We start from the raw sequence: 12,914 nt of genomic DNA, 5'->3' as shown, positions 1-12,914 counted from the left end.
ATCAAAAAAGGTGGGGATTGTAAAGCATTCCTCTCCATAAGACATAAAGGGGCTGTCATTCATATCCAAAATGTAGGACAAACCATGATCTAACAATACTAACTGAAGCTCTCTTGGATTTCAGATATGACATTGACTCCAAAAGTCCGATTGGGCCCAAACACGTAAGTGTAGCTCTTTGTATGTGTGTATACTGTGAATGTATGCATGTTTGCTTGGATTATACATGCAAGTTTTGTGTGTTCCATTGCCAGTTGCTCTCATATTTGCATGGGTAGTTGTTGATTTTCGTGTTGGTTTTATGCAATCGAAAAATGATTGCAAATCATGTCATCATTTATGTTATGATCAAAGAGGGTGTAGTTTCTTTAGTTTCTCTCTGTGACGAATAAAATAGCACCATACACCAGGTTCTGAATGTTCTCTGCAGTGTGCTTGTGTTGCTTGGGAAAGACACAATTTGTTCCCTATTAATATGATGAAAAACTATTTAAATATTTATCTTGACAAGAAACTGAGGGATGAAATCACTTAACAGTTCTGCCAGTTTTTTCAGTTTCATTATTTTTAATGCATTTATTTTTAATTAAACTTTTAAAATGTGTGCCAAATTATGTGTTTTGAGCAATAAATGCAATTATTGAAAATTATAAAATAATTATATAAATTTTTATTGGTAATAATATTATTAATATAATAATAATATAATAATAATAATAATAATAATAATAATATAATAATAAATAATAATAATAAATACCAACATCATAATTATAACTATTATAATACACACATTTAGTGAAAGTACAAATAATAGGTTTGTTTTTCACTCATTTGCCATAATTGCCCTAATTTGGATAATTGTATTTCATTAATCAGCTCCAAAACATTCGCAGAGTGAAAATAAACAACCCCCAATGGGTGCAGTTTATAAAATTCAGATTTTGTATAGAACCATCCGATGTGTTGTGTAATAAATGTGATAATTTTCATTTTTCAGTGGTATTATCTTATTTTTGTGTGTGTGTAATCTGTGATCATCGTGGGTGGTTTTTCCTTTCTCTCTTCTCCCAAAATCTTTCTCACTATCTCTAACTCTCGTTTTTTCTCTCCTATCCTCTTCGGACTGACTTCTTCAATTCGTTTCTATTTCTTTCTTTTTTCTTTTTGTCTTTTCTTGTACATGATATGCTCTGTTGTTATTGTTAATTTGCGGCCTCACCTCCCTCCTGGAAGCCCTCCGATTTCAACGTACGTCTCTGCCTTGCAACTCCTAGACTTATCTCTTTACCGGTACAACTCATTATACCCAGTACCACCCTGACTCATTCTGCTATCTCTCCTTTGTTTTATTCTGCCTCTTTTGTTCGCCGTCTTTTTGTTCGGGGCCGTCTTCTGTAGGACTTCTTGGGTCAGACCTTCTGCACTCTGGGTGAGATAGTGGGTTCACCAGGCAGTCGACTGGAAAAGCCTCTGGGGTAAGAAGCTACTGCACTGTTCTATTAGCCACCATCGTGATGTATTCATAGTTTCAGGAGCTTGTATGGGTTTTATATGTTTTGATGTGCTTGAAGCCATTTCAGACAGATTACTGGCCATGGGAACAAAGAAATGACTTTCTATGCAGCTGTTTTTAAGGAATCGCTTTCATTCCTGTTGGCTGTTTATGTATCTACATTGTAAAAGAGGTGAAATTATGTTTATGTGGATTTTTGGCAAGGCTTGGACATTAATGTTTTTGTTCACAAACCATGGTGACTAGTAGTTTCTAAAGTTACTAGTCATTCTGTTTTCACTAGCCACAATTTGTTGTTGGAAAAAATGTTTTAGGTGTTTAATTCTGACTTGACATGCTAAACTTGCTTGATTAGAGTAATATTACTGATTTGTGTCATTGAAAACCCATCTGACCACCCAGATAATGATATACATGCTAGTACACGACCTGGTTTAAAGTAGCCAACATTTGAACTGAATCAAAACTTCAATACTTTCATTAAAGTTGACCTAAAACAAAAGCAATACCCTTTCTTCTAATAGGACTACTATTGTTAAATCCTTTCACTTCAAATGTTGACTGCTACATAGTATGTTGCTACAGATCATACCATATAAATAGAGTAACTTCTAATGAATACAACAAAAGTGGTGATAAGATTCGACGCCAATAGCCTAGTGGTTAGTGTGTTGACACATAGCACCAAGGTGCTCATGGCGACCCGAGTTCGATTCCCTGCTTGAAGTCCTTTGCCGATCCTTCCCCTATCTCTGCTACCCACACTTTCCTGTCTGTAAAATCTCCACTGTCCTGTCCCAATAAAGGTGAAAACCCCTAAAAAAATTATAATTAAAAAAAAAAAAAAGTGGTGATAAGGCCTATAACAGGGGTCTCAAACTCAATTCACCTGGGGGCCGCTGGAGGTAGAGCCTGGGTGAGGCTGGGCTGTATCAGGTTTTCCACAACAAATTAATTATATTATTAATTTTTAATTTCTAATTTTTTTTTTTTAATCTTATTTTGTGAAATAAATAAATAAAGAGATTTGAGAGGATTGGAATTTTTTTTACACAAAATAAGATGAAAAACAAACAAATAAAAAATTATAGGAAAATAAATAAATCAATAATAAATAATAATAACAACAATACTAATACTAATACTACTAGTAATTATAATAAAAATAAAAATTAGATTTACTGTTATCCGCTGTGCTGTTGTTACAGAAAAAGACTTGTTTTGACTACTTTTACATCATATAGAAATATATGTAATGTTTACTGTGTGAGGCAATGCAAATACAATGCAAGTAGCATGATGCAAATGACACACAAAAAACAGTGTGACCCTATAATTGGTCCGAGTTACCGGGGACTCTTATTGCCGATGGACAGGTGTCGATATGTGACAGCAGACGATTACATTAGGCAGCACTGAGTTCCTTACTTTCTTTTAATCTCATCATGTACACGTCACTTTGAATTTGCCAGAGAGAGAGAGAAAGAGCGAGAGCTCACTTTAACTCTCTAAGTGCCATTTCAGTTCACTTCCAAGTGAAAAATAGTAATTAAATCACTCACTCTGTCTAATCTTCAAGAAGAGGCCACAGTAGCTCTTCTGTCATGTTCTGTGGCTGACTTGACTCGCGTTGTTTCTGTCTCCGCTATCCTGATGAAGGGACACAGTTACAGCTTCTCAAGATCTTGATCAGGCTCATTATCATATTTACTTGTGGTTTTAAAAAATGAAAATAAGCTTGACTGCCTCTTTGCACTTTTGAAAATACGGATATTATTTAGGCAGGCCACTATGCCATTATTTGTTGTCACTGCTCACTGCGCGCAAAACAATAACCGCCAACCAATGAGAGTGATTGTAAGAATAAGATTGGCTGAAAATATTGTTAACTTGCGCATGGTGACTACCGTCATGCGTGCGCGCACACACAGTCCACGCAACCTTCGCATACACTCTCTCTCTCTCTCTCTCTCTCTCTCTCTCTCTTTCTCACACACACACACACACACACACATGCAGTTATTCACTGCGCACAAGTTAATGCTGAATCAATTAAAATAAATACCCGAAAGAAAAACGTAAATATCTGACATTTCCGGCAAGATCCTGCTTAAGTAGAAGCACTGGTTTATATACTTTTATCTACATATAATGTCCCGCTGGGCAGCAACTTCAAGAACTTTTTTTGAAGTGTTGTGAATGAAGTGTGCTGGCAGCCAGCAGGCATGGGAGAAAACACTCCATTGCAACGCTGCTGTAACTTTCACAAATGTTTCTCTGCCTACGTCAAGGCCAGCTGATGTAGCCATAAGCCATATACCCCACCTTGATTGGTGGGTTCGTTTAACTCCGCACACAACACTGTAAAATTCATTACAGATCAAACTCGCGGACATTAAACTTTCAAATTAAGACGGGGGCCACAAACTATTGTCCCGCGGGCCAGGAGTTTGAGACCCCTGACTATAAGATTATATTTAATTTTAATTATTTACTACAATTTCATTACTTATTAACAATAGCAGTAAATACTGTAGCGCTGCAGAATAAAAAAATTCTCTGCACTAAATACAAAGAACAAAGTATATTTGGCTAATCATTTACTTTTAAATGTGCCTGTGAAGGGGTTGACCTGTCTTTTCAACGGTGTCTGCTCAGCATACTTCATGAGGCCAAGAGATTTCACTGCCACACTATCTTTAAGTGGAGCCAACTTTAATCAACATTTAATCGACATGCTAGACAACTGTTTGGATGACTGTGCTGCACTCGTCGAATGCAAGTGTATCTGTCTGTGGACTGCAAGACGGGCGTAACATGAAGCGGCGTAACTTGTAGTAAGTTAGAGAGGTGTAACTTGCAGTTATCGGGATTCCGTTGAACCATGCGAGATGTCACAACGAGATGTTGGCAAGATGGCGGAAATACATAACAGAGAACATTTTCACCATGTTTTCATGAGTTTTCTCCAAATTTATCAACAACCAAATCAATTGACATATTATTATATTTATTCATTTAGCAACTCGTAGATGTTAATAACTCTGATGGTTGAGTTAAGGGTTGTGTTAGGTATAGGTGTTAATAACTGATGGTTGAGTTTAGGGTTGTGGTAGGTATAGACGTTAATAAATCTGATGGTTGGGTTTAGGTGTGCAGTAGGTGTAGACGTTAATAACTCTGATGATTGGGTTTAGGTGTGGAGTAGGTGTAGACGTTAATAACTGATGGTTGGGTTTAGGTGTGGAGTAGGTGTAGGCGTTAATAACTCTGATGGTTGGGTTTAGGGTTGTGGAGGTATAGGCGTTAATAACTGATGGTTGGGTTTAGGGTTGTGGTAGGTATAGGCATTAATAACTGATGGTTGGGTTTAGGGCTGTGGTAGGTATAGACGTTAATAACTGATGGCTGAGTTTAGGGTTGTGGTAGTTGTAGATGTTAATAACTCTGATGGTTGAGTTTAGGGTTGTGGTAGGTATAGACGTTAATAACTCATGGTTGAGTTTAGGGTTGTGGTAGGTATAGGCGTTAATAACTGATGGTTGGGTTTAGGGTTGTGGTAGGTATAGACGTTAATAACTCTGATGGTTGGGTTAAGGTGTAGAGTAGGTATAGACGTTAATAACTCTGATGGTTGGGTTTAGGTGTGGAGTAGGTGTAGACGTTAATAACTCTCGTGGTTGGGTTTAGGTGTGGAGTAGGTGTAGACATTAATAACTGATGTACAGTGCCATCTTGCCACCAACATAGTTTTGACATGTGGGTCTCCATAACTTCAAGTTACACCTCTAACATACTTCAAGTTAAGCCCCTTCATGTTATGCCCCTGTCTTGCAGTCCGCAGACAGACCCTACTTGTCGAATGCACAATGTCACTACTCTGTTGCCTGCATAGCTGCCAGTTTTCCATAGCTGGCTAACCAAATAAATATCAGAAAGGGAGTCCCAAAAACAAAAATATATGATCATCTTCCATATCACTATTTACATTTACACTTACGTTACCAAAGCAACAACTGACGCGCTTGTATCACACTCCAAAGAGTTCTGTTATCAGCACCACAGTGGAAAATGAAACCACTTTCGTGCAGACTGGCCCAGATAGTTATGTCATTCAGTGGTTGAGCAAACACAGCCCCTCGGCCTGATATAGTGAAAAAGCGGTGGTTCATGTAACTTTTTTGTTGTTGTGTAGGATGTTGCTCAATAGTGTGCATGAGCAGACACTAGGTTCCATGGCAGTAGTGGATTCATAGTGTTCCATTGCAATTCATTTTTTATTTTATATGACAAACTACAATGTAAAATTTACATTCAACCCGCCACAGGTAAAGTCTGCCAGCATTTGGTGGGTTGATGGGTGTTAATGTCAAGCCCTGATAGTTGTTGTTTTGGTGCCACCAATGCTAAGAAATTACTTTAAGTGGAAACATGTATACCATACCTATTAAAATTTGGGGGACTGTAATGTTTATTAAATGTTTTATAAGTGAAATCATTAAGGACTATGTAGTGTTACAAATGAAGGTATTTTATAAAAAATAATCTATATACATTTGAAGTCAGAATTATTAGCCCCCTTGAATTAGCCCACCTGTTAATTTTTTCCCCCAATTTCTGTTTAACAGAGAGAAGAGTTTTTCAACACATTTCTAAACATAATAGTTTTAATAACTCATTTCTAATAACTGATTTATTTTATCTTTGCCATGATGACAGTTACATAATATTTTACTAGATATTTGTCAAGGCACTTCTATACAGCTTAAAGTGACATTTAAAGGCTTAACTAGGTTAATTAGGTTAACTACACAGGATAGGGGAATTATAGCAATGGTTTGTTCTGTAGACCAGTGTTTCCCAACCCTGTTCCTGGAGGCACACCAACAGTACATATTTTGGATGTCTCCCTTATCTGACCCATTCATTTCAGGTTTTGAAGTCTCTTCCAATGTTCTGATGAGCTGATTCAGGTGTGTTTGATTAGGGAGATTTTGAAAATGTGTACTGCTGGTGTGCCTTCAGGAACAAGGTTGGGAAACACTGCTGTAGACTATTGAGAAAATATATAGCTTAAAAGGGCAAATAGTTTTGACCTTAAAATGGCTTTTAAAATTTTTTAAACCATTTTTATTCTAGCCGAAATAAAACAAATAAGACTTTCGCCATAAAAAAAATGTTGTCAGTCATAATGTAAAAATTTCCTTGCTCTGTTAAACATCATTTGGAAAAAAAATCAAAGGGGGCGAATAATTCTGACTTCAACTGTATATATTTATATACTGACTCTAAAAGAGGGTCTGTATATTTGAACAGCAGTGTAGATATCACACCAAATGTTATTCCTCCAACAGCCATTGCAGAATGAATAAATTATATGTTTACTGTTATAGGATTATTGTTTTGCTGTCTGCTGTTATTGTTTTTGTTGTGACTTGTTTACTTCAGGTTCTCACTTTGTGGGAACTGTTGATTTTAGTGAGGTTTATCTGTTGACTCTGATGTCTGTGTACAATTTTTAGCAGTTGTCTTCAGGGACAAAGGTTGCAGAGTTAAAAGGTTGGTTCATCTAAAAATGAAAACTGTCATCATGTATTCACTCTAATATGGTTCTAAAACCCAGAAGACATTCATTAATCTTCAGAATGCAAATTAAGATTTTTTAAATAAAATCTGAGATGTCTGCCCCTCCATTTAAAGTCCATTAAAAGACATATGCTTTTAATTACATGGAAACAATTTTTAGTAAATATAAACAGAAGCTCAACCACATGCTTAGTGCACAATAGCAAACTTCATTGGTTCTTGTAGAAATTTTCGTTTTTGTGCATCATACAAGCATGCTTATTTTTTAGAAACCAATATTAAATGCTACAAACATTGTTCTATGATCAGTGTTTATATGTGAATAAAAGAATATTTTACAATTGTTGCTAAAAATCCTAAATTTAAGCGATTTGTATTATATGAACCATTTATTATATATGAATTTATTTGTAAGTTTTTAATGAAGAAACTTTCAGTGGAGCTTCAGAAACCTCATAGATTTCATTATAAAATATCTTTGTTTATGTCATGAAAATAAACATTAGTTTTATGGGTTTGAATAGACACAAGGGTAAGGAAGACAGATTTTTCATTTTGTGTTGAATAAATAAAAAAGTATTGTCTTCCATGATAGTTTAACAAAAAATCCAGATCATGCTTTGACAGGAATATCTTATTAAAGAAGACATTTTGTGTGAATATATGAATAGGAAAGCATTCATAAATTCAAACTGTCCAGACAAAGCGGTATTTACTGGCAACATTTATAAAGTTGGGAGAAAAATCTAAAAATAATCTCAATGTATCATGGTTCCTTGAATAAATTTGAAACATTTTGACTGAATTCTCAATATTATGAATTATTTTGTTAACAGCTTTAGTGCGTCTGGTCCTTTTTTAATGTAGCAATCAAGTTCTCGTGGATTGTTGTTGTTGAGCTGCGGTAAATGTTAAACCAGTGTCAACGCTTGTTTGGCTAATGAGTCATCTTTCACTAATTAAGGCATAAACAAAGTGCGTTTCTTCTTAATTAACTTTACATTAGCGTTAAGCACACAGCACTCTTTTATTTGACCTTGACTAAACAGCTTTTATGACTCCACTTGACCAGTTTAACACTGTTTTCTGTTCAGATGTCTCTGAAATGGGCCATAGCCTGGTGTTCTGGTGTCATTTAGAGCGTTATAGCTGTGGAACGATGATGGATATTCCCATCTATTCCTCACCATCTGTGTCTTATGTCAGTGTAGCAGATTGCAAAAGCTAATGGAACACAACCAGAGACTTCAATTTTGCATTTACTGTTAAAAACCCTGGCGAGGGCAGTTTCTTCACCCATTCTGTAGCTCTTGTTTCAGACTCTCCTTTGCTTGTATATTGTGGCAGCTGTGATGTCCAAGGGAAACACTTGCCCAACAGGAGAATTCTGTAATTTTATGATGGTACATTTAAAAAACAAATAAATAAAGCATTTTAAACTGTACATTTTTTTTTTCTACTTGAAATTTGGGTTTAATTCAGTGTGCGTGAAATATACTATCACAGACAATCATTGATTGATTAAAAAGTGATTCTGTAACTGTTGGAGCTGGGGATGCACACACAGTTTATTAAACAGAGAATGGTGAGGCAGGCAATGGTCAAACGGGTACAAACAGTATCATAGGGCTTCTCCAGAAATGTAGTCATCAAACCAGGCGAATGGTAAGGACAGCATGGCGGACATCAAACTGACATTTTGACACAGTGTCGAGATCCCGAAGCGCAAGTGAGTCGAAACACTGCACCGAAGCATAATCAGAAACACCCAGGTCACGTGGATTCAAGAGGATTCAAAGCACTCAGGCTAATGACTAATGACTAATGTGCTTCGAAACACCAGGTCACGTGACTAAATCGATTTATAGCATCAGTCATTTAATGTCTCCTTTTTATGGCCAAAACAAGACATATTTATTCACAAAGTGTTCATTCGGATGTCTGGCCAATGTTAAAACAAAACGGGTTACAAGAACAGAGCATTTAAAAACTAACATCTATATCTGCTTCAGCCTGGATTCAAACCCATTATTTTGGCATGCTAGTCTGGAATGATCACCGCTTCACTAAATCACTTGAAACCTCAACTCTACAACGTGGAGTTTAATACATCAATTTGGGCAACTGTTTCTTTGCTGAAGCTGTTCCAGAGCAATACATAAAAGATGACCACTAGGTGTCACTGTAGAGGCGGGTTTCGAAATGTTTCGAAGCTTTGACACATTTGCTTTGACTGTTTCAGTGTTTCGTGATGCTAGGGATGGATGACATGAAACTGACTTTTTGAAGATTTCGAAGCCCAAGTGAGTCGAAACACTGTACCGAAGCATGATCCAAAACACCAAGGTCATGTGGCTAAGGTGATTCAAAACACACAGGTCACGTGACTAAGGGGATTTAAAACACGCAGGCCACGTGACTAAGGTGATTTGAAACACCCAGGTCACGTGACTAAAGCGATTCAAAGCTTTGGTCATTTCAGAAGCATTTCGAGACCTGGCTAATCTGTATTTGACTGACAGGGTCAGAGAAAACACAGGTGTGTGAGTGAAGTGCATGATGGGATTTGTAGTGTAGTAGGATATGAGTGTTCTCCAGCAGTCTGCAAGAGCAACACTGTTGATGATTATAACAGGTTCTTACCTTGATTATTTATTATTGTGACTTAATTTTTTTTAGAAATAATATGCAAATATTTTGTGTTTTGCAAATATTTTTTCTACAATGACGCATCATGTAAATTGCCTTATAAATTAATATAAACTATAAATGTATTTATATTATATAATATAAATTTATTTGTTTTGTGATACCTTTTTTTAAAAAGACATTAAATAATATAACATTTACCGTATCTCCTGAAATCTGAACAGATGTGTTTCTGAGGCGGTTTACACCTGTATTTAATGTCATTCACTTACGATCAGATTTTTAAAGCAGGTGTAAAGAGGTCTCTTTATATCAGTTCAACTTATTTGTTTATTTTCCTGTCAACGATGCAACCTTTTAACAATATATAAATCTAATACAAGAAAAACAATTGAATCAGAACCTTCATATACCAAAAATAGCAAAAAAGAAATGTTAGTTTTAAATGCACCCCAGGGAAAAACGGTACAAGTGCTTTATAGTTGAAGAAACACTTTGGTTTACAATAAAGACACACATCTTCCCCCCTCCATGAGCTGGAGTTGGCGCTGGCAGCTCATACACAAAGAGAATATAAAAGATCTGAAGTTTACGAGGTACAAGTAACGATCGCAGGGATTAGTGAGCCTGTACAGTACACAAGCAAGTGGAGAAAACCCTATTGATCAACCTGAAGCACACACTCAAACTCATGCTAGACCAACTCCTGTAAATTGCTTTCATTTGTGGGCATTATCTGTGCAGAAAGGAGGCTGTGATTGGAGATATTTGGATGTGGAGAACAGATCGCCCAGTGATGATGAGCTGTTCTGCTCAAAATCTGTAGGAGTTTAAGAGCTTTAGGGGGGAATTCGAGGCCCTGATCTCTGTACTGTTTTTCACAGAAATGTGTTAAACTAGTTGGAGACAGACAGAGAGAGAGAGAGAGAGAGAGAGAGAGAGAGAGAGAGACTGCATTGACAGAGAACGCTTGTCAGTCCTGTTTTAGAGAGCTAAATATGGTTGTGTTCGCACAGAATTCAGTTAGTTGTCAGAGTAACAACTGGTTTCTGCAGGCAAGTGACTGTCTTAGATTTTCAGGGCTGGCAAACAAAGTCTGACAGCAGGATTGTTGGAGAGAGAGAGCAGCACTGCAGTCGGGGACTGTTGTCTGCAGTGACGCTGACATATAAAACTGTGGAAAAGTCTAGATGTTATGTATGTTATTATATATCTCAAGATAGCTATTTTTATATTGTGCAGCGTATAAGTGCCCGTAGAAATGATCAATTGATTAAATTGGTATGCAAATGTATTACATTGTTTCAAGTATGAATTTTAACATTATAAATACATTTAATTGGCAGCTAAAGTCAATTTTATTTCAGGTTTTCTGCCTAATGTCACATTTAATTCAATGAGTTAAAATAATATAATCTTATATAAAATAGAAATAATATAGAAAACAATGGCTGCATCCCAATTTGCATACTACCCGTTCCAATTATCATTTTGAAAAAAAAATGTCTCAATCAAAGGCATATTAAAACGACAATTCTACTATTTCATATAACTTCAATGGCTAAAATTATGGTGGCCGAGTAAGCTTAACGGGTTGCAATTTAAGAAAACATGCAACTGCAAAAAAACGCAAGAAAAGATCTTCATCGGTTTGACAGCACACATGCTGCAAATCCTCATAACACATGCACATAAAAAATGTGCTGCATTTTCCCTCAACACTAACAAATGAATAAAACACGCTGCATTTTCTCACAACGCAAAAAATTGACAAAAACGCACTACATTTTCTCACAACACAAGGGAAATGTTTCAAGGAGACCCACAAAACTTGACGGACCCAGCTATTTAGGATATGGTTATTTAGGCTAATAAGTACTAAGCACATGGAAATTGGCATATGAAAATAAACAAACTACAAACGCACCTTTCAAAGATCACCTACAACTTCACCAAGCAACAGCAGCATCCATAACATTTTTGGCTCCCCTTCAAACATTTCCGTTGTGTTCCATTCTTCTTGTGTTGTGAGGAAATGCAACGTGTTTTATTAACTTGTTTGCATTGTTGGAAAATACATCTAATTTTTTAAAAATGTGTTTGCGTTGTGAGGATATGCAGCATGTGTGCTGTCAAACAGATGAACATCTTTTCTCAATTTGCTGGTGTTTTTTGTAATTGCATGTGTTTTCTTAAATTGCAGCACATTAAGCTCTCTCGGCCACCATAAAAATTGCAAACAGCCCACAGTTTCAGTTAATGAATGGATTACTTTTTACTCATTTGCAATAAAACCAAGCTGCAACTACAAAATAATATTGTACAGTTATGCTAGAACGCATAATATTCCAGCATATGATAATTAAGGCTTATTTTTTCATATTTCAGTGCATTTTTAAATTGAATGAAAACAGTATAGAGAGCAAAAACAATGTTGTGAATGTAAAGTTGGATTTTATGTAGAATCTCCATCTACACGATGTTGTAATAGCTCATCAGTACAAACTTCCCAGGAGGATTTGAATCCCTCTGAAGTTCTAGCATCTTCATATTTGATATGTTGACACAATTTCCACTGAAACATTCTCTTTTTAAAAAATAGCCAGTAGTGCTTTAAATCTCAGCATTGCAAAGCTGTATTTGACAGATTGTGACATTTTCAGTTTTATTAAAAAAAAAAAAAAGCATGGCACCTGTGTTTGTCTTCTTTTCCCTCCCTAAGGTTTCTAATGCTTTTCAATCACATTCACATTTTAAAATGCAGCATTCTTTGTATATTCAGATGGATTGGAAATGCTTCATACGGAGGTTTGCGTATCACTATCCAAACCAAATTTCATTTACACTAATGGACAGCACCTAATGCATCTCCTATATACATGCACACTAGTGTGCTGTGCGCATTTCACCATAATAAATGTGTGAGTGACTCATTTCGTCTATTGCTTCAGCTTTTTTTATAGGTGAATAGGTCATGATGCTTCAGATTCCAGAGAGCATTTGATTGGTCAGAAGGACTGATGAGTGGCTGAAGTGCAGTGTGAGGTTAAAAAATTGTTTATACTGCTGGAAATAGGAGCCTGAACGTTTTGCATGCTTTGAATTTTAGTAGTGTTAAAAAATAGCAATACCATCTATACATCCTTGAACCACTTTTATTATA

At 36.1% G+C, this 12,914-nt stretch overlaps 1 protein-coding gene across 1 annotated transcript in view; it reads left to right on the top strand.

The window, feature by feature from the left end:
• The window catches only part of cpne5a (copine Va), a 128,105-nt gene that overhangs the window by 27,363 nt on the left and 87,828 nt on the right, over window positions 1-12,914 (top strand). The window contains 1 exon segment of the mRNA XM_056464336.1: window positions 1,402-1,478. Within this exon segment, the coding sequence (XP_056320311.1) occupies window positions 1,402-1,478 (77 nt within the window).

The sequence above is a fragment of the Danio aesculapii genome, chromosome 8 (assembly GCF_903798145.1).
Source record: "Danio aesculapii chromosome 8, fDanAes4.1, whole genome shotgun sequence".
In the NCBI taxonomy this organism is placed as follows: domain Eukaryota; kingdom Metazoa; phylum Chordata; class Actinopteri; order Cypriniformes; family Danionidae; genus Danio; species Danio aesculapii.
This window is presented reverse-complemented; position numbering and strand designations above follow the sequence as displayed.